Source organism: Mus musculus, chromosome 11, assembly GCF_000001635.26.
Source record: "Mus musculus strain C57BL/6J chromosome 11, GRCm38.p6 C57BL/6J".
NCBI lineage: Eukaryota > Metazoa > Chordata > Mammalia > Rodentia > Muridae > Mus > Mus musculus.
Window position 1 is genome coordinate 87,488,336 of NC_000077.6, and position 22,452 is coordinate 87,510,787.

Genomic DNA, 22,452 nt, shown 5'->3' on the forward strand with positions numbered 1-22,452 from the left:
TGGTTCAGGAATCAGAATGGATTCAGGGGTTCTATTGTCTGAAGGCTGCACTGAATGGGGGCTTCAGTTAAAAAAATGGCACACTGACATTACTGGTGCTGGTGTTGGACCCCCACTGGGCCGCTTGAGTGTCCTCACAGTTCCCTCAAAATCAGTGATCCCAGAGCCATCAGGGCAGAGTCCTGGGAGATCTCACTTTGGAGATGACTCCTTTATTTTTTTTTTAGATATTTATTGTGTGTGTTTTGTGTGTGCACGCACGGGCACACATGCAACCATGCATGCACATGCCATCATGCATGAATAGAGATCAAAGGACAGCCTGTGGGAATCAGTTTTCTTCACCATGTGAGTCTCAGAGATCCAACTCTGGTCATCAGGCTCAGTAGCCTCCACCCAGGTAACTAACTCTGTTTTTCCTGTAGTATACGGAGTTAACAGAGCAACCTGAAATGACCCGAGAGAGCGTAAATACCAGGAGGAGAGAATCATAGGTCCTTCCTCAGAGGGTGCCTATTATACCATCTTCGTTTCCATAATAGAAAGCCAATAAATCATGTTCATTTGTTCATCTCTGTACTAAAGTTGGAATACAGAGAAAGTTACCATGGCCCATATGCTAACATAATATACCAATCAGTGAAGTATTGGATAATTTTCAGCGTGGGTTGGTGGGAAGAACAGTCATCACCTCAGTGCTCAGTGCTCAGTGCTCAGTGCTCAGTGCTGGTGCTGCCGCTGAGTCACCACTGCCTGTGGAGGACCAACCACTGTTCTTTGTCAGCCCCTCCCACTGCCCTACCCCCAGGCCATATAGCTCAGGCTAGCTTCTAGTTAAAGATGACTTTGAACTCTGTGTCCTCTGTTTCCACCTCCCAAGTGCTGGGGTTATATGTACCGTCTTGCCTAGCTGCCCAGGCTGGTCTTGAACTCACTAGTCCAGGATGGCTTCAAACTTGAAGTCCTCATGCCTCAACCTCCCAAATGCTGAAATTGCAGCTGTGTGCTTCCACTCTGAACCTACCTAAAGTCTTTTGTCGTCTTTTTGTGACAAAGTCTTATGTAGCCTTGGCTGGCTTCAAACTTACTGTGTGGCCAAGGATAACCTTTAACACTGGATCTACTCCTACCTCAGAAGTGTTGGGATTCTGTAGCCCCATCTGATTTGGATCGTTCTGTGTAGCCTGGGTTAGCATCAGACCCTTCATGGGTCTCTCACTTTATTTAGCCTCTTGGGTGTTGGGATTACTGGAATGCACTAGTAGGCTTGACACCAATGTCTTTGATCATGCATACAATTAAAATGGGGGAAAAAAAGAGAGGGAGGAAGCCAGAGCTGATGGTTCAAGATCAGCTTAGCTGATTGCTTCTGGCAGTTGGCCTCCTTTGGAGAGCAGCCGGCTATTAGAAAAAGACAATCACTTGGGCCTGGGAAAAAGAAAAAGAAAAAAAAAAATTACACACTCACACACATTCAACTGATGAAGCAAGGGGGCTCCAGCAACTTTATTTTGCCCTCAGGCTTTTATACCTCCTCAGATAAAATCCTCTACTTAAGAAGAAAACTTAACCCATAGCCATTAGTGCAGTTGTAAGAACAGGTAGAATGTTAAGCAACAGTTGATGTCATAAAGGTCAATAAGGTTTAAGGAGTTAATAGCAGCACTGTTTACATGCCTTCCATTAAGGCTTGCACCTGACTAAATACTCCTTTGCCACGGACTGGGCCCAGTCACGCCCCCACCCCCACCCCCAACCTGTGGGAATCAGGGTCTTGGACAGATGGGCATAGAGTCATCGAGAAGGAGGGTTGACTAACAGACATGACACAAGGGAGTGTGCTGGATCTGAATGTAATTTGTCAAATCAAGCATCAAACTTTTTATACAGAAGAAAATAGGGAAGGTAGGTGACACACTGGCAAGGTACAATGAGGTTACCTGATTCTTACATAAAACAGAGGAATGCAAACGCGAAGGACTGGCAGAAACCAGCTGGGATAAAATTCGTGTTAACAACTGGGATCAAAAGCAGCACTACCTAAGGTCAGTTTAATCGTAGAAGCCAGGGGTGAGGGCTTCCTGTGCCTTGTCAAAGTTCCTATTCTAGTCTATTGTATAGTCCACCTTCCCCCAGGCCATTGTAAATTCTTGTGTATCGGTGTAACTCAGCTACCTATAGTTCTAAGTATCTACTCTGGTTCCTCCTTACATCACAAACTTCCTTCTTCCTAGATAATGGTAAATTCCTGTGTAGGGCAGTGACTTAGCTATCTGTGCCAGGGTCGGCTCAAGGACTGATTGCCTAGGACTGGTGAAGAATCTAACTTAGCTATATGTCAAAAATTCAATCCTTAGAAGCACTTATAATAAAGCAATATTAAGGGAAAGCACACAGATCCGTTTACCAACTAAAGCAAGGACATTGGAGCATTGGTTATCCAGGATGCCACGGTTCCAGGAGACTTAAGTTTCCGTGAACTTTTCGCTTCCGGACTTCGCCCAGGCTATTTGGCCTGTCAGGCGGGTCACTACTGGAGTGGATGTAACACTCCTTAGCTAGCTTTTAGCTCACAAATTTATTATAAGTTCAAAGCAATAGTTTTTATATCATAAATTAGCAAGGACAGGTCATTTATATCTCATTTTTAAAAGGTTTATAGTTAAATTAGTGAATTGTCTATTTTCTGTCTGGGAGTTATCTTACTATCATCTGGACCTGACCTAGAGTGAATGTTTTTCCTTGATCACAGATCTGTCCCAAGCCTGTTTCTCTTCCTAGTGCATTTATGTGCTTGTGACACATGAAGGTCCATAGAACTTTTTTGAAGCTTTCTTATTCTGTAGGAAGGGTTTTTAATTACTTGAATCAGGCTGGAAAGATGGCTCAGTAGTTAAGAGCACTGACTGCTCTTCTGAAGGTCCTGAGTTCAAATCCCAGCAACCACACGGTGGCTCACAACCATCTGTAATGAGATCTGACGCCATCTTCTGATGTGTCTGAAGACAGCTACAGTGTACTTAGATATAATTATAAATCTTTAAAATAAATTACTTGAATCAGGGCTGGAGAGATGGCTCAGTGGTTAAGAGCACTGACTGCTCTTCCAAAGGTCCTGAGTTCAAATCCCAGCAACCACATGGTGGCTCACAACCATCTGTAATGAGATCTGACGCCCTCTTCTGGTGTGTCTGAAGACAGCTACAGTGTACTTATATATAATAAATAAATAAATCTAAAAACAACAACAAAAAAAAAATTACTTGAATCAACTCAGTTTTATAAAATTGTTATCAGACATTATGAAACCATCAGTTTATCTAAACAGTGTTATTACATGAAAGTACATCTTCATACTGATTCTGCAATAAATCTGCCCAACAAAGTGGGTTAATACCCAGAAAACAATAGGCAGTGAGGGTTTCTCTACATCACGCCAGATATATGGCACACCTATCATAGTCATGAAAAAACAGTGACCACCTCCAGGACTCTCACTTGCTCACTATAGCTTTTTCTTTTCTTTTCTTTTCTTTTCTTTTCTTTTCTTTTCTTTTCTTTTCTTTTCTTTTCCTTTCTTTTCCTTTCCTTTCCTTTCCTTTCCTCTTTTCTTTTCTTTTCTTTTCTTTTCTTTTCTTTTCTTTTCTTTTCTTTTCTTTTCTTTTCTTTTCTTTTCTTTTCTTTCTTCTTTTCCCCCCGAGACAGGGTTTCTCTGTGTAGCCCTGGCTGTCTTGGAACTCACTCTGTAGACCAGGCTGGCCTTGAACTCAGAAATCTGCCTGCCTCTGCCTCCCAAGTGCTGGGATTAAAGGCATGTGCCACCACTGCCTGGCTACTATAGCTTTTTCTGCATGGCCTCTGCCACCCATGTCTCCAAAAGAAAAACAACAAAGACTCAGGGTCCTGGTCTCAGCCCATTCTGGCCTCCTACCCATGGCAATCCACTTATCTTCACTCCCCACAGGTTTGGATTACTGTTGTGAGCATCATGCCTGCAAAGATATTCCTCTTAACAAGAAGTCAAGCTAGGCAGGTGGTGCACAGGTGCATACTTGCAGGGCTGCCGGCAGGGAGAAAGGGATTGAAAGGACAGTCTGCAGCCAGGAGTTTCTCAGGCACCACTGTGAGCAGGTAGACGACATATCTATACCAGCTTCTCTCGCATAATCCGCAGCCCACAATATCCTCTCAAAGGCAGAGGAAAATGGTGCCATCTTTTTTTCCCCTCTTATCTGTCTCCCCACTAAGTTTCAGAGTTTTCAACTTGCCTGTCCTGTTTTTCCTTCAAACTTTAATAAATTGGCCTTGAGTTTTCTTCTGAGTTTAAGTTTTTGTAGCTACCACACTAGTTATACATTATACCCTGTACTCCTCAGTACCAACACTTGAGGAGGGTAGATCTCATACCAGCCTGGGCTACCTAAAAGGACCTTGTCACAAGGAAAAGAAAAACAAATAGTAAATAAATACTAGCTGCCTTAGTTTGTTTTCCTAGTTACAGTCTATCATTGAGAGGAATGGCAGGAACTTCAGCTGGAGCAGAGGCAGGCTCTCTCTCTCTCTCACTTTCTCTCTAGGTTTGTGTTAAGTTGATGGCTAACTGTGATAACATTCTTGAAATCTTGGTTTAGTATTGTTCTTTTGGGTATAAATGATAAATTCTTACCCTTTTTCCTCTCTTCTCTCGTTTTAAAATATTTCTAGAAGCCCAAATAGTTCTCCCAACCGACAGCTTAAACCTGGAATCATTTCTGCCCAAAATATCTACAGCTTTGGCTTTGGGAAGGTAAGAGGCTGACACTCATAGCCTAGGTTTAGCTAGAGAATCATATGACCATATCTCTCCACCTTGTTCAACTCTTCCGGGTTTTGTGGGGTAACAAGTTGAGATGGAATCTCAAACTTGAGATAGTCTTGCTTCAGTGCTGGGATTACAAGTGTAAACTACCATACCCGCTCTTGACTAAACTTGGTAATTATATTTTTTCTTTTCCGGATACTGGAAAAGCAAAGATCATTCATTCGCCCAGCATATTCCCTAATGGCTTCTTTCTTTAATGGGAAGAATAGAACATCCCAAGGATACTGTTTGTCCTCAAAACATTACTCAGTTCATTAAAAGCACTTTAAGTATATTTATTAGACCTATGGAAGGGTGAAGTCAGCAGGAAGCAAATCCATAGAGCTGGTCCAGCTCTCTGCCTGCCTCTCTGTTAAAGGCAATGCCTGGGACCTTCATGAGAATTAAAGAATCTCTGTCCTTTTGCAATCTAGGCAAGATAGGCCTTTATCTATATGTAATACCAGCCCTCAATTCCTCCTCCTTATCCTCAGAGTACTTTCTTCTTCGCTCTTCTGCATTGTAGGAAAGGTATTTCTCAGTGCTCCTGTCCTTACTGCAAACTAAATGTAAGCACTGTAGCGAAATGATTTGAATGACTCTGGCAAGATAAGTGAGTGTGTAGAAGAGATCCCACTGGGGACATTGCTGGGCGAAGGAGGGATCTTTGCTCTCTACCAAGGAGCTTGGGTAAGGGTGGAAGTAAAAAGAATTTTGGCTTTCCCCCCGTTTGTTGATGGAGGTGCACCCAGAATCTCTGACATGTTATGTGGATGCTCTCTGTTTTGGGACTCAAATTCCCAATACAGGTAGATTGACCTTTGTACACATGGCCTGTGTTCTAGAGAGGTCATGCCTTTTTTATTGCTGTGACAAAAAACCTTGATCAAGGCCCCTTATAAAAGAAAGCATTTAATTTGGTTGCTCATGATTCTAGAAGATTAGCAGTGGCAAGCATGGCAAGTGGCAAGCAAGCATGGTGCAAGAGCACCAGCCGAGAGCTTATGTCTGATCCACAAGCATGAGGCAGGGAGCAGACAGATCCAGCTGGGAAAGGAGTTGTTGAAACCTCAGAGCCCACCCTGGTGCCACACCTCCTCTAGCAAGGCCACACCTCCTAATCCTTCCCAAACAGTTCCACTAAGTAGGGACCAAACATTTAAACATATGAGCCTATGGGGCCATTCTCATTCAAACCACCACAGCCCCTCAGTCCCAGTTACATCACTTCAGGAAAGATGCTGGACTTCTGTCTGAACTACCTCAGTAAAAGGGAAAGAGTATTTCAAGATTCAAAATAATATAAAGTCAGTTGTGGATCATGTATGATCATGCCTCTGATCCTACCCCTTAGGAAGGATGAGTTGTAAAAAGAAATGCTAGGAGCTACCTGAGATGGCACACTCCTGTAAGATCCAGTACAATATCCAGTACTCAGGACATGGCAGGAAGGTCATGCTTTTGAGGCCTATGTAAGCTACATACTGAGATCTTATCTAAAAAACAAGCTGGACATGGTGGTGCACACCTTTAATCCCAGAACTTGGAAGGCAGGCAGGCTAGTCTGAGTTTGATGCCAGCCTGGTCTACATAGTGAGTTCTATATTATGTCGTCCGTCCCTCCCCCAAAATCAACCAACCAATCATCTGCTACCAGCAAAGAGGGTCCGTAGGTGTATTTACTAGGTAAGTAGCAGCTCCAAGCCAAGGCAGGAAACAGGAACTTTGCTTTCCCTGTTTTATTTCCACCAATTTGAAGCAGTGCTGTGGTTTCAGTTTTATCTCACCTCAGGGATGCAGCTTACTTACCCAGGATCTCTTCCAGTCATTGGAGAGAAGGAAGTGGTCCAGGCTGATGATGAGCCCACCTTCTCTTTCTTCAGTGGCCCCTACATGGTCATGACTAAGTGAGTTGGAACTGGATGGCGGGAGTTAATCCTGTGGGAAGGGTGGCTTACTCTGTATTGGTAGCTTCTTCTCAAGCATGAAGGAACTCGGAGTGTCTTTAAACTAGCCTTTCTTACTGTGGACATTTTTGGCCAGATGATTTCTTGGTTTTTTGTTTGTTTGTTTGTTTTTGTTTTTGTTTTTTGAGACAGGATTTCTCTGTATAGCCCTGGCTGTCCTAGAACTCACTTTGTAGACCAGGCTGGCCTCAAACTCAGAAATCCACCTGCCTCTGCCTCCCGAGTGCTGGGATTAAAGGTGTGCGCCGCCACCACGCCCAGCCAGATGATTTCTTGTTGTGGTCAGCCCTGTGCATTGTAGGATGCTCAGGAGTGTGCCTGCTCTTTCCCTGTTCTGTTTGTGGCCTTCTTGGATGGGACAGGACTGACCCAAGACATTACCAAAGAATACTCTAAGTAGAGAACAACTGCTCTGAACAATTTCTCAGTTCAATATGCTAACTTTCTGCTGTCTAAAGAACTAGAGGCAGCAAGTTGGAAATTAGCTTGCCTCTGAAACAGGATGTGGCTCTCATTAGCCAGATCCAAGGATGGTGACAGTAACAGGATGTGGATGTGACAAAAACCTGTTGGATGTACTCAGTCATCCCTGCATGGTCAGGAGAGCGTCCTGGCCAGGATGGCTCAGCTTTTAGAACCTGGATGCTTCTTTTCTTCTTCAAAGAAACACACATCTACAAATGCCTCTGCTGGGTCCACAAGGCCCCTTTGCCCCATGTTTTTCTGCCCATGCTATGAATATGTGTTCCATCAGTATGGCTTCTGTCCCCTCCTAGTGGGCTCTTGAATGTTCCCTATTGTCTGGATCACCATAGCCCTATCCATTTACCACACTGCTGTCAGCATTGTCTAACATAAAAACTCACTCCCTTGAACCGCTCTGTGACCTTTGCCTCCTCACTTAATTCTCCAGGGAGCTTTAGATTCTGGAGGTGTTAGGAGAGAGGAGAGGAGAGATTGTGTGTGAACCTGTTTTCCAGCTGCGTGGGAAGGAAGACTGGTTCACTAAAGCAGTGGCTACTCAGCCCTTCTCTCCTTACACTCTCTCCTCTTTTAGCCTCGTGTGGAATAGGAGCAGAGTCACAGTAAAGGAGCTGAACCTTCCCACCCGTCCCCACTGTAGCAGGCTGAGGTTGGCCGACTTGCTGATTGCTGAGCAGGAGCACAGCAGGTAAGGAGAGCCATAGAACAAGAGCCACTCCCGGACCTGACTGTGGTACACCAATCTCACCTAGCCTTGGCATATCCTGACTGTTGGACTTGGTTGACTTCTGAAAGCTGCTGAAAGAAAGGAATTAAAGAGTAGTCCTCAGAGTACTCGTGCGGATTGTGATAAGGGCCTCAGTGCTGTCATCTGTCCTGTGACTCAAGTCTTTAGGTGGACAGGACCCAGGACCATCTTTTTTGTTGTTGTTGAAGCCTCTGTGGGACTCTGTACCGGTCTGGAGAGCAAATGACTGTCCTGCTTTCGTAGAGCATAGCAGTCCATGAGGCCAGATCTAAGAACCACATTTCCACCACTAAGGATGTTCCCATGAGTCTCATTTCCAAAGGCTTCCTGAGGTTGCAGGGTCATGTCATGTAGGTCTTGGTGAGTCAGGTACTGGGTTTATGATTTCATAGCAGGGCCACCGAGGAGCTGAAAGGATCCTGGATTATTGAGCTAGTTTCTGAGTAGGCCACTCAGCCCTTCCTGAGGGAGGTGTCTCTGGACAGGTGAAGCCCTTGCTTTTGAAGAGGCTTGCCTGAACCCACACAGTCTGAAAAAACAGTTGGGCAGGCATGCTGTGTGCTTTGACATGAGGCTGAGTAGGTATGTGGCTTTGGACATATTTCAATTCTGGTTCTCTTGTTTCAGATAACTCTAGCTGTGTGTTAAGCCAACACACAGAGTATTTTGATTTGTAGGGGTTTTCCAGCACTGTTACTATTGCCACTGATAACTCTTTCTTTATTTTTATTTTTTTTTTTTTTTAAGATTTGTTTATTTATTTATTTATTATATGTAAGTACACTGTAGCTGTCCTCAGACACTCCAGAAGAGGGAGTCAGATCTCGTTACGGATGGTTGTGAGCCACCATGTGGTTGCTGGGATTTGAACTCCTGACCTTCGGAAGAGCAGTCGGGTGCTCTTACCCACTGAGCCATCTCACCAGCCCAACTCTTTCTTTAACATACAATTTATTTTTATTTTACATCCATTGGTGTTTTGCCTACATGTATGTCTGGGTGAGGGTGTTAGAAGTCCTGGAACTGGAGCTATAGAAAGTTGTGAGCTGCCTTGTGGGTGCTGGTAATTGTACCTCAGTCCTCTGGAAGAGCAGCCAGTGCTTTAACCACGGAGACACCTTTCCATCCCACCACTGATAATGCTAAACCAGAGCCCATCTTAAACGCTGTATATGAATTGTATTCTGTTGGCCTTTGGTTTTCTATATATTTGTTTTTGAGTCAAGATCTCATGTAGTCCAGACTGGACTTGCGTTTCCTGTATAGTAGAGGGTGACCTTGAACCTCATGCTACCTCCATCTTCCAATTACCAGGATTAAAGGCTGCGCCACCATGCCTGGCTATAAATGAGATTCATTTAGAATGTGTTCAAATGACCTACAAGAAAGAATATCACCTGTGTTTTCATCACGCAGTCCTATGCCCTGTCCTTCTGAAGATTTTTGTCTTTTTTAGCAACCTGCGGCATCCTAACCTGCTGCAACTGATGGCTGTATGTTTGTCCCGGGACCTGGAGAAAATTCGCCTGGTTTACGAGCGTATCACAGTCGGCACACTGTTCAGTGTCCTCCATGAACGAGTATGGCCATTCTGTAGATTCCCCAGCTGCCCTTCCTCTTCTCCCTGCCCTCTTCCTTGTTATCTTTGCGGAGTTCCCTTTGGAAGATTGACTTGTAAATCCTTTTCAAGTATTGGTATAACATGCCAGATAAGGCTGATAAGCATGCCTTGGAACTGATGTGATTTAATTTTTCACATTGCTTGCTTGCTTGATTGTTTGATTAATGTGTCTGTCTGTCTGTCTGTCTGTCTGTGTACCACCCAGAGGTCAGATGATAACTTTTTGGAAGGAATGCTCTCCTACTGTGGGTGTCAGGGATTAAAATCAGGTCACCAGGCTTGGCAGCAAGCACCTTTACCCTCTGAGCCCTTTCACTGGACGAATGAATGATCTTTGTTAGTCTTCCACCTCTTCTTTCTCTCATTAAGCAAATTTATCAGTGTGTGTGTGTGTGTGTGTGTGTGTGCCTGCACACATGAGCTCCCATGTACACTGCATCCCTGTGCACATATGCCACAGTTATGTGTGTGGAGGTCAGAGGATAACTTTGTGCAGTTGGTTTTCCCCTTTCATCTTTATGTGGGTCCTGAGGAGTGAACTCAGGTCATTGCAGGTCACAAGGTTTATATGACAACTGCTTTCCCTGCTGTCCATCTAGATGGTCACAGTTTTTGTTTATTTGTTTGTATTGAGACAGGCTTTGACTATGTAACCCAGCCTAGCATTAAGCTCAAATCCTTCCTACTTCTCAGTCTCCTAAAAGCTGGGATTGCAGATGTGTAGCACAATTACTGGCCTCCCAATCTTGCTTTTCTTTCTTTTTCTTTCCTTTTTAAAAATCAGCCCTTTAATAGTTCTACAGAACCAGAAACATATTGGCAAAATCTGGCTGAGCCATTAGCCACAGGCTCTTTCCCCCTATGTTTTCCTTGTGTTCTGTCATGGTTTGTTTATATAGAGACCTTCATCACTTCCTTCTCACCTCTCAGATTTCCTTGGGATGGAGGACATTTCTGTGACTGACAGGTCTTGTGGCTAAGTCTTCTTTGGGCTGGGATATGACTTCTAAGAGCTCTTTTTCTGTGACCTTATTCTAAATATCCTGGTTGGGCATAAAGAGAGACCCTTAAGAGAATCTTCCTCCTTTATCTGTTTGGGCTGGGGAGCTGAATTAATTCTCTTCAACTTGTAGAGTCCTTTGAGCTTCCAGATTCTCCCAGCTACAACCTTAGATAGGAAGGCGGGGTTGGGGGTGGGTGGGGTGGGGGGGCTAACTGGTGTGAGTGGACGGACCTCCCTGGCGTTTCCTCAGGTTAGCCTGGAATGCACATACCAAAACTAGAGTACTTCCCCCAACCTCACCTGTAGGAAAGGAGCTGAGGCTTAGAGCCAAGGCCTGGGTCAGTGGGACTGCAGTCACTTAACCTCACTGACATCAGGCTCCTGTCTGCTAAATGAGAAACCGGAAAGCAGCGAGAATCAAATGAAAAGGCTTTGGGAATGAAAAGGCGGCAGGAGGCCTTTCCTTTCTCTTTCTATTGCCTGCAGAGGTCCCAGTTCCCAGTGCTGCACATGGAGGTGATTGTGCACCTGTTGCTCCAGGTTGCTGATGCCTTGATATACCTGCATTCCCGGGGGTTCATCCACCGCTCCCTCAGCTCCTACGCTGTCCACATCGTCTCTGCAGGAGAAGCAAGGCTGACTAACCTGGAATACCTGACGGAAAGGTAGGTGTAGGCTGCAGTGTAGCTTCTTCCTTAAGAGGGACTCCATGGGGGACCTTCATTACAGCGCTGACACTCAATCTGTTCAGGACATGTGATTGATGGGAAACTGTCCATCAGCACAGAAAGAGATTTCCCAAATGCCTAGCTTTGTTTGTCAAGGCTATAGATAAGACTCTTAAAAAATTGTTTTACATTTTGTGTGTGTGTGTGTGTGTGTGTGTGTGTGTGTGTGTGTGTGTGTATGTGTGCGCGCGCAGAGAGGGAGAAGGAGAGGGAGAGAGAGGACAACTTAAGGTTCTTTCCCTCTACCATGTGGGTCCTGAGAATCAAATTCTGGCCGCTAGGCTTGGAGTCAGGAACCTTCACCACTGAGGCCTTTCACCAATCCTCATCCTCCTCCTCCTCCTCCTCTTCTCCCTCCCTCTTTCCCTTCCTCCCCCCCCCCCCAATCTGGAGTCACTCTGACCTCAGATTTACTGGCCTTGAATTCACAGTTCTCCTTCCTAGGCTTCTCAAGAGCTGTCACAGGTGTGTGTTGCCATATCTGTGTGAGAAGTTACTTCTGCTTAGGTTGTCTTATTTTCATAAGCATGTAGTATGTGTATATTAACCAATGTGTATCAAAGCCTCTGTCCATCGCCTCTTAAAATTTTTCAGTTTGGCACAACAGAGGTGTTTTGTTTTTTTTTTTTTTTGTTTTTTGTTTTGTTTTATTTTGAGACAGGGTTTCTCTGTGTAGCTCTGGCTGTCCTGGAACTCACTCTGTGCATTGTGGACCAGTCTGGCTTCCAACTCAGAGATCCTCCTGCCTCTGCTACCTGAGTGCTGGGATTAAAGGTGTGTGCCACCCTGCTGGGCTGAGTTGTATGTTCTTACCTTGTCATCTACCATGTGTGTTGAAAGGGGCCTTGGTACACATTTCTCCCATCAGTGGCCAGCCACCCCTAAGGACTCAGTTGCCCCTGCATTCTTTTCATTGCTACTCAGGGAATAAGAGAAAGCATAGAGGGTACACAGGAAGGTTTGGGGCCAACCTGAAGTGGGTATATCACAGCTTCCCTCTTGGCACTGGCCAGGGCCCAGTTATGTTCTTACTGAATGGAGGCTCAGAAATGAGCTTTAGCTGGTGAGGAGAGGTAAGGGGCACCAGTAAGCCCTCTGGATAGCTTTATCTTCTGCTGGACAGCAAAGACAGACCCTCAGGGCAGCAAGAGACACTTCAAACAACTCCCTTGTTCAAATGCTTGTTGTAGTCAGGCTTAGTTTCCTACTGGGCCAGGACCAGAGACTGACTCTTAATTCTCCGCCTCAGGCTCTAAGAGTCAGAGGGCCTCTGCTCTGCATCCTTGATGCTATCCACAGCTCGGGGCCTTTGGCGCCTGTTGGTTCTGCTCTGGGCACTGCTCTTAGCCACAGGACAGACCTTCTTCCTCTGTCCCCTTGCCACTCATACCTGGTGCTTTGCTTCTGAGCTGCGGCATGATTTCGGTGCTTACATTTCCCAGTAATTTACTACAGGCAAAGCTCAGAGAGCTCACAGACTTGTATTATTCACTACCGAGTCCCTGGTTCTGAGAACAAGCCCTGACTCATGGGCATTCAGTGTGATTAAACCCAGTTTCCTATTTTTCCGTGCCTCTGTGCTTCTTGTGCTCTATCTGGAAAGGAGTGCAGGGACTAGCTTGTGATTGGTCCTGGGGACCTTGGTAAGGACTCTGAATTTTACCCTAGCCATGGAGATACCGTGAGGCATGGCTTTTGAGTATTAGAGTATCATAGACGGTACTCCTGCTCTTGGGTGTGAAGGTGTTACGAGAGGCAAGGGATCAGCGAGGGCTTGACTGGAGCTGTTGGAGTTTTCTATGACCTTTTCAGCAAAGGTCAGGTGGCAATCATCAGGCAAGCCTCAGATATGGCCATTCTCAATCCTAGTTAAAACACAGGGTGGACCAGTGAGATAGCTTGCTCAGCAAGTAAAAGTGCTTGCTACACTAGCCTGACAACCTGAATTGGCTCCCCAGAACCCATGACAGAAGGAGGGAATTGATATCTAAAAGTTGTCTCTCCTCCCTTGTACCCCCTCCCCAGACAGGGTTTTTCTCTGTAACCCCTGGCTGTCCTGGAACTCACTCTGTAGATCAGGCTGGCCTTGAACTCAATAGATCGGCTTCCTTCTGCCTCCTTAGTGCTGAAATTGAAGAAGTGTATACTACCTCCTGGCTATAAAAGTTGCCTTTTAAACACACACACACACACACACACACACACACACACACACACACACACACCTTTTCAAGGTCTTCTTAGTTTTATTTGCCACTTGTAGCCTCAAATAGACCAGGCTAGCCTTATATACTTGTTAGATAACCAAGTATGGCCTTGAAGTCCTGATGCTCTTTCCTCTACCTCTCGAGTGCTGGCATCACAGGCCTTTGTGGCTGTTGTTGACACTTCCTGGTCATTTGAGCTCACTTTCAGTCTATTCCCTTTCTGCATCCTCATCATACCTAAAGTATCTCGTATAGCTCACATATAATTGTTCCCCCTTGTATTTTTTCTTTTTAAAATTGTTTCTAATGTATATATATGGTATGTGCACATGTGTGCAACTGCCTGGAAAGGACATTGGCATCAGATGCCCTTGAAGCTAGTTATAGATGGCTCTGAACCACCCAACATGGCTGCTAGGAACTGAACTTGGGTCCTCTGAAAGAGCAGTAGGTGCTTTTAACCATTGAGGTATCTCTTCAGCCCTGTCTTTTTTTTTTTTTTTTTTTTTTTTTTCCCACTAGATGTTGCTATGTAGCTCTTACTGGCCTGGAATCCATTGTGTAGACTTAGTTGGCCTCAAATTTGTGGCGGTATTCATGTCTTTACCCCTTGAGTATTGGGATTATAGCTATGCCCAGCACTAATTTTTAGAACATTCATGTATATGTGTGTACACATGTGAATTTGTGTACATGTGTCTGATGAGACCAGAGGTCAGCATCAAGTGTCTTCAGTTGCTCTCTATTCCAGGGGTCCGTTTGTCTCTGGACTTCCAGCACTGAGATTATATAGAGACTGTGGGCCTCAACCTTCCCTGACATGAAGTTCCCAGCACTCTGTGGTAAAGGATGATGTTGTTTTATTAGCACACAGCTGTGTCCTGTGGCTGTTGCTTAAAGAGGCCTAGCCCCATGAGAAATATTTCTTGTTTTCCATAAGGTTAGGCCTTGTCATCATCATGTGACCATTAACATGATCTTTTCATCTCTATCAAAACGGAAGATTCCCCCCAGTGCTGAGCAAGCTTTACAGAAGCTGAACTGTGCAGGTTTCTAGTTAAGACAGTTTGATCTTTAGCAAACAGGAGTTGTTGTCTAAGCAGATATTGATGGTGGTCCCTTGTTAAGGGAGATGAGCAGCTGTTACCCTTTCCAGAGCAGAGGAAGGGGCAAGCAGGCTCACAAAGCAGAAGTCAGTGTTAGCTCTGTTGTCTCAGATTAGAAGTAGTTTCTTATTCCACTGTAACCTCATAATTAATATTAAAGCTTGCTAGCTTTCCTTTCTCCTTTACTTCCCCCCTTTGGAGGTGATTGATTTCATATATGGCTCCAATTTTAGAATTCTGCTCCATCAGGAGCCAGGCATCTAGGGTTCATTTGCTGTGCTACTAGAAGTCAACACTTTTGTAATTTTATAGCTTGCATAAAAGGAGGTAATGAGGTACAGGAGAGATGGCTCAGTGGTTAAGAGCACTGACTGCTCTTCCAGAGGTCCTGAGTTCAATTCCCAGCAACCACATGGTGGCTCACAACCATCTGTAATGAGATCTGATGCCCTCTTCTGATGTGTCTGAAGACAGCAACAGTGTACTCATATACATTAAATAAATAAATAAATAAATAAATCTTTTTTAAAAAGGAGGTAATGAACTGGAGTTGGTAGCTTAGGGTGTAGGGTCCAAATAAAGGGTTCAAAATGATCAGGAGAAAAGGCCCTGCTAAAGATAGCCAACCTTCTCATTCCAGTAGCTATTTTAGGAGTCTCAGGATGCTTTTTAGTGCTTTTTCTCCTTTTGGCTGTTTGAACTGTTTAACTGTCGGATCTCTGACTATTCCTAATGTATTAGCGCATTAGAATATAGCAGCATTCTTTAAGTCTATGCAGGTCCTCCCTTTTCTGCTGCTATAGATTTAGGCCTCTTCTGGATGATGGCGTCCGAGTCCGAAAGGGAATCCACTTGGTCCTGTATTGTTCCTACTGCCTCACCAATCTGTTCCCTGTCTTTTTAGATAGATCATTGTGTTCTAAATATTCTATTCCCCTAACCCCTAGGTTCACTGCTAGGGAAATGAGAACAGAAGTGCTTTTAAGCCTTCCATGGGCTTCTGTCAATGGTAAAGTGGGAGGCTTGTAACCTTGGGCTGCATTACCTCATGGATTTGTATAAACCACAATACTAGGCCCCATCCTTTCAGGTACTGATGGGCCCGTGTTCTTTTTGTTTGTTTGTTTTTGTTTTGTTTTGTTTTTTGTTTTTTTTTTTTTGAGACAGGGTTTCTCTGTGTAGCCCTGGCTGTCCTGGAACTCACTCTGTAGACTAGGCTGGCCTCGAACTCAGAAATTCTCCTGCCTCTGCCTCCTGAGTGCTGGGTGTTTTTGTTTTTTAAAGATTTATTTTATTTATATGAGTACAGTGTAGCTGTCTTCAGACACACCAGAAGAGGGCATTGGATCTCATTACAGATGGTTGTGAGCCACCATGTGGTTGCTAGGATTTGAACTCAGGGCATTTGGAAGAGCAATCAGTTCTCTTAACCGCTGAGCAATCTCTCCAGCCCCAGGCCCATGTTCTTATAGCACCCAGGACCACTGACCCAGCTGTGGCACCATCCACAGTGATCTGGGTCTTCCTACATCAGTCATTAACCAGGAAAATGTACCACAGGCTTGCCCACAGGCCAGTCTCCTAGGGGAATTTTCTCAATTTAGGTTCCCTTGTCTCAGATAACTCTAGTTCATGTCAAATTGACAATGGAGTAGCCAGGGCAGTTGTATTCACTCAGTATTTGCTGCATGAGTGGATGGATGTAGATGAAAGGAACACTTAGTGGGACAAAATCGGGGTTAATTACTTTGGATCTATAATCCAAAGCAGCTAACTTTTTTTTTTTTAACTTTTTGTTTGATAATTCTATCAGAGAAGTCAACATAAATAACACAATTGGTCAGTAAGGAGTGCCATCTACTGTTGAGAAGACAGCATAACAGTTTATTCTGGTTTTGTGCTCCTGTAGAAATAGGAATCTTGAAGTGAAATGAGGTTTTCTAACTCTCCCACTTCTTTTTAAATTATGGTGCGGGGGATCGGTCCTAGGGCCTCACATCTTTAGGGCAGGACACCACTTGACTCTCAAGTCTCTCACTCTCAGCACCATTCCACCCCGTTCCTGTGGGTGGGTGGGGATCACGGGGCCTCTCATACAGTAAGTGAGCACTTGAGCTGCATCTCAGCCCTCCCCATCTGGCTTTAATAAAGAAAGAAGAAAGGCTGTAAGAGAAGAAAGTGAGAGAAATAAGAGAAAGGATTTGAATTCTGCTTATAAGTGACTTGTCCTTCTCTAGAGCCTTAGCTAAGCCAGAGGCCTGAGGTTCCCTTGAAGAAATGCCCAGCTTCAAGAAGGAAGCAGGGTAGTTTCTTAAAAAATATTACAGATGATGGAATACTCATTGCCTCTGGGGGAAGAGCACTTGTCTACCATATGTGAGGGTCTGTGTTTGATCCCTAGCACCCCCATAAAACAAAAACCATAACCAAAAAAAGCCTACTGATATTTTGTGATGCTAATGTAATTTATGTTAATTTAATATATAATTATATGGTAAATATTCAAAATTTACAGATTAACTAGACAAATATGTATTAGATTTGTATGCATATCATAGTATACAAAGCCCCACTTTACCATTTAGCAATATAAATAAAATAGCAGGATAAGATTTTCTTTTTCTTTTTCTTTTTTTTGTTTTTTTGTTTTTGTTTTTTTCGAGACAGGGTTTCTCCATGTAGCCCTGGCTGTCCTGGAACTCACTTTGTAGAGCAGGCTGGCCTCGAACTCAGAAATCCGCCTGCCTCTGCCTCCCGAGTGCTGGGCTTAAAGGTGTGTGCCACCACGCCCGGCTCTTTTTCTTTTTTCTTAAAAACATTTCTTAGGCGGGCGTGGTGGCACACGCCTTTAAGCCCAGCACTCGGGAGGCAGAGGCAGGCAGATTTCTGAGTTCGAGGCCAGCCTGGTCTACAAAGTGAGTTCCAGGACAGCCAGGACTACACAGAGAAACCCTGTCTCAAAAACACACCAAAAAAAAAAAAAAAAACCCAAAAAAAAAAAAAAACATTTCTTTATTTTATTTATATGAGCACACTGTAGCTGTCTTCAGACACACCAGAAGAGGGCACCAGACCTCATTACAGATGGTTGTGAGCCACCATGTGGTTGCTGAGAATTGAACTCAGGACCTCTGGAAGAGGCAGTCAGTGCTCTTAACCACTGAGCCATCTCTCTAGCACCAGGATCAGATTTTCTAATTCATGGTTTGCTAACCTCTCTGTTCTCTGTCAAAGGTCTTTCTGGGCAGGTAGGGAGGTATGGAGATGGATCTGATAGGAACTGGGGAAGGTTCAATATGATAAAATTACACATGATTAAAAAATACACAAAATTGTACAAAATGCTCAAGGAACTAAAATATCATTAAAATAATTCCACTGATAGAAACTTCAGTCTAAGAAGCCCATCCTACCTTCTAAAATCTATGCTTATGCCTGACCAACAAAGAACTTAAACTTTTTTCCTTTTTTTTTTTTTTTAAAGACAGGGTCTCACTGTGTAGTCCTGGCAGGCCTGACAACCAGGCTGGCCTTGAGTTCAGAGAGGTGCACCTGCCTCTGACTCACAAGTATTGGGAAGTCCTCCTTAGTTTTCTGTTGCTGTGACAAAGCACCGTAGCCAAGGCACCTTGCATAGAGCTTATAGCTTACAGCTCCAGAGGGTCAGAGTCCACAGTGGAAGAGCAAATGTATGCAGGCAGCCCACAGCTGCATGCTCACACCTCGATCCTCAGGTCAGAGGCAGAGAGAGCCCTGGGAATTGTGTCAGTCCTTTGAAACCTAAAAGCCAGCCTCCCTCCCAGCGACACACCTCCTCCAACTAGTTCACACCTTCTAATTTTTCCAAACAGTTTCACTGATTTAGGGCTAAGTATTCAAACATATGAGCCTGTGGGGGCCGTTCTCATTCCGACCATCACGTGGTATTACAGGCATGTGTCATCATCCTGGCCTTCTCTCTTTTCATTAATCTTTTTTTAAAAATATTTTTATTTTATGTATATGAGTGTTTTGTCTATATGTATGTATATATGTGTGTCATGTGTGTGCCTGGTGCCCACAAAGGCAGAAGGAGTTGAACCCCCTGGAACTGGAGTTAGAGGCAGTTGCTACCTACCATGTGCTGGAACTGAACCCAGATCTTTTGCAAGAGCAGCAAGTGCTCTTAACTACTGAGCCTATCTCACCAGGCCCAGCTCTTAACTACTGAGCTATCTCACCAGGCCCAGCTCTTAACTACTGAGCTATCTCACCAGCCTGTAATAGTAGACTTTTTTTTTTTTTTTTTGAGCCATGGTCTTATGTATACCAGGCTGGTCTTAAATTTACTGTATAGCTAAGTATTGTTGTAACCCCCAAATTACTGATACTATATATAGAGACTTCAGACAGTTTGCCTCTGTCACCCTCCCCCTCCAGAAGCTCCCATCCTCCCTCCAGCCCTCAGCAAGCATGATACACAGATAGCTGGTTTCTGTGCTGCATCCTCCTGCAGCAAGCCCGGGGCTCCCTCGCCCTCCCTGGCTGCTCCCCTAGAGTTAGAATGGCACTACCCATAAAACACCCCCTTAATGAAGACATTCTGAGGAGTCAGCAAAAGACACCCCCCCCACATCCTCCCTGCCTTTGTGTCTCTAAAAACCAACACTCCTGATAAGCAGCAGAACTCCAGGTACCTGTCCTTGAGACCTTAGAGAAATAACAAGCTCAAGGGAGACTACAGCCTCACATTTAGGTCATAGAGAAAAGGTAATCAGAGGTCAGGTCACAGTCAGTTACGACTGGTCATAAAATTAGTCCCTGAAGAGACTCCCCCCACCCCTTCAGTACCATTCCACCAAATGATTACAGCCCTCTACTCCCCTTTTCTGTGAACATTCACGGGATTCCTAACTATACTGTGTATAAACCCAGTGTTTTCTGGACTCAAGGTTGCTTGCCAGCATTCACGAGGTGAGTGCTAGGCAGGTGATCCGAGTTCAAACTTGAAACAATAAAAGACTCTTTTTCGAGTTGCAGCAGACTTCGAAATTCTTGGGCTCGTCTGGGTTTCCCGTGGACTCAGGGCACATGATACTAAGTATGATACTAAGCTTCTAATTGCCCCTGCTCTACCTTAGGTATTTAGATGCACTACCATGCAAACCAACTGATCTACCTTCCCAGCACTGTAATAACGTAGTTCCTAATTACCAGTGAGCAGGCATCAAGCCTCTACCAAATGCCTGCCTAAGTTATGGTCATATTATTTCTTTTTCCTTTTTTTTTAAAAAAAAGATTTATTCATTTATTTTATATGTATGAGTACACTGTAGCTGTCTTCAGACATACCAGAAGAGGGCATCAGATCCCATTACAGGGGGTTGTGAGCCATCATGTGGGTGCTGGGAATTGAACTCAGGACTTCTGGAAGAGCAGTCAGTGCTCTTAACCACTGAGCCACCTCTCCAGCTTAGTCATATTATTTCTTACTTGGTGGAACGAATACTGTATACACCACAGAGGGTTGCCACATCCATAATTTCATTTGATTATGATGACAGCCATGGGCAGTCAGTACTGACTTAACCTTACCCTGAGGCCTCTTATTGGTCCGGGAGATATTTAGGATGGTTGGATTTGGCTTATAGGATGTCTGGTTGGGAGGCAAGTTGTTTAGGCAATCAGTGAACTTTGATGAACTAAAACAGCTCATTCCCCAGAGGGTATAAGTTCAGAAAAGAAGCAGCCATTGTCTGGACATGGTAGTACACAGGAGGCAGGGGCAGGTGGATCTCTTGAGTTCTATGCCAGCCTGGTCTTGATAGGATAAGGCTCTTGCCATTAAGCCTGACAACCTGAGGCTGACCCCAGGGTTCCACTTGGTGGGAGGAGACAGCCCATGCTCACAAACTGTTCTTTCAACTCTACACGTGCGCCCTGTCGTGTGTGTGCACGCACACACTCATATACACAGTAAATAAATGTAATAAAATATATTTTAAAAAATAATAAAGTAGCTACTCTCAGAAAGCTGCATACAAGATATAATAAATAGCAGCAAAAACTTAATAAAACTTAAGTGCATGCAATATATAATAAACAACAACAACAACAACCACTGTAGCTAGTAAAACAGCACTACTTTTAAAGTAGATGGTTAGAGAAGGGCTCCCTAAGGAGGCATCTTTCAAATTAATGCCTTGGTCTCAAGAAACAGCCAGTCACTGAGCATGCCAGGCAGAGGGAACTACTCATGCAGTGTGGAAGAGGTAATGTCTTCCTAATGGAACTGAAGGATGGTTCCTGTGGTTTGATGGAGTGCTAAGAAAGGGAAAGTGGCCACGCACGCTGGGGAATGCAGGGTCAGGCAAGCAGGTATGGGAAGGAGTTACAGGAAGTGGAAGAGCTCCAGGGAATCCCACTAACTCAGTGTTCAGCTGCATTTTCAGACTCTCGAGGAGATTGTTAAAGGGAAGTATTTAAGTGCACTTTATGGTGATCATAATGTCTCCTTAAGATAAACTCTGCTTTGTGTTTCCTTCCACAGCCAGGACAGTGGTGCACACAGGAACGTGACTCGAATGCCCCTCCCCACCCAGCTGTACAACTGGGCTGCACCAGAAGTGGTCTTGCAGAAGGCAGCCACGGTGAAGTCAGACATATACAGCTTTTCCGTGATCATACAAGAGATCTTAACAGGTGATCCAGGAGCACATTAAATGTTGATCAGCATTCTGATTTTTAGCTTAGAGATTTCCCCAGGAATTACTTAGTTTTATGAAAATTTATAACAACAAAAAAATCTTGAAGGATCTTCTTTTTGTTTGTCTGAGATGGAGTCTCGACTTCAAGGATATTTGTGCTTTATTAGACATAAGATAGTTTCCCAGAAATCTTTTTTAACTCTTAAGACTCAGAAAAACCCATAGATCTTCTTGCCTAGTGATAAAGCATTTAACAGAAGGAAAACACTCCTCCATGCTGGGGATTGAACCCAGGACTACAGCTCCATCACTTGAGTTGTACTCCAGCCTCCCAGAGCAAAGGGCTTCTGAACATTCAAAGTTCATTTGAATATTTATGTCAGTACTTAAGGTTCTTTGTGATGTCCCCCCTTGAAAAGCTTACAAAGGAGAGAAGGTTGGCACCTGGAGAGTAAACGTGAATCTGAACACTCACAGGTATTGCAGATGTATATGTGGTGTCTCTTGAAAGAATGAAGGCCTTTGAAACCTGCATGACTTTATGGAAAGCACTCATGTAACTGAAGACAAAAGGACTCCTTCAGGAGAGAGAGACAGGCATAGCCACATGCAACACACAGAGTAAAAGCACATTCAGGGTAGGGAATAGGCCTGAGTCAGCTGACTTTCTGAGGTTTGCCATCCCAGAGGCAAAACTACTCTTGCCATGATATGAATGAATTCATGATCTACTCAGCTTGATGCCCAGGCAGTCCCTTGTCCCCAAGTGTGCTAGGGATGCCTTGTGTACAGGATGTGACATTAATGTTTACTGTCTCTGGCAGGTATTTGCCTTGTATATAGGTAACTGGCTCTTTGCCCATAATTGGGCTACCAAGTGGTTTCTCTGTGGGAAGAAAGTAATGATTAAAGAGACCAAGTGACTTCACTAAAGCTACTTAATGTCAGGGCACTCTCACTACATCTTATCTCTGCCCATCTACTCTAGAGACCCTTTCTTACACAGGCACAGGGGACCAGAGGGCCTGTGGCAACTTAACAACCTCTGATTTAAATTGGTTTT

General features: G+C 44.4%; 1 protein-coding gene across 10 annotated transcripts in view; it reads left to right on the forward strand.

Annotated features, from left to right (window-relative positions):
• The window catches only part of Tex14 (testis expressed gene 14), a 150,811-nt gene that overhangs the window by 83,323 nt on the left and 45,036 nt on the right, over positions 1–22,452 (forward strand). For 8 of the 10 annotated variants that reach the window (XR_001780081.2, XM_011249327.3, XM_017314856.2 and 5 more), the window contains exons 6-11: positions 4,705–4,786; positions 6,617–6,747; positions 7,865–7,978; positions 9,495–9,618; positions 11,149–11,327; positions 21,233–21,384. Coding sequence is in view for 9 of the 10 variants with exons in the window: in XM_011249327.3 (XP_011247629.1) it covers positions 4,705–4,786; positions 6,617–6,747; positions 7,865–7,978; positions 9,495–9,618; positions 11,149–11,327; positions 21,233–21,384 (782 nt within the window). In the remaining variant the exon portion in view is untranslated. Of the gene's footprint in view, positions 1–222; positions 401–4,704; positions 4,787–6,616; positions 6,748–7,864; positions 7,979–8,495; positions 8,621–9,494; positions 9,619–11,148; positions 11,328–21,232; positions 21,385–22,452 lie in introns of those variants that run through there. The other 2 variants (XM_011249328.3, XM_011249329.1) reach the window with 2 other exon arrangements.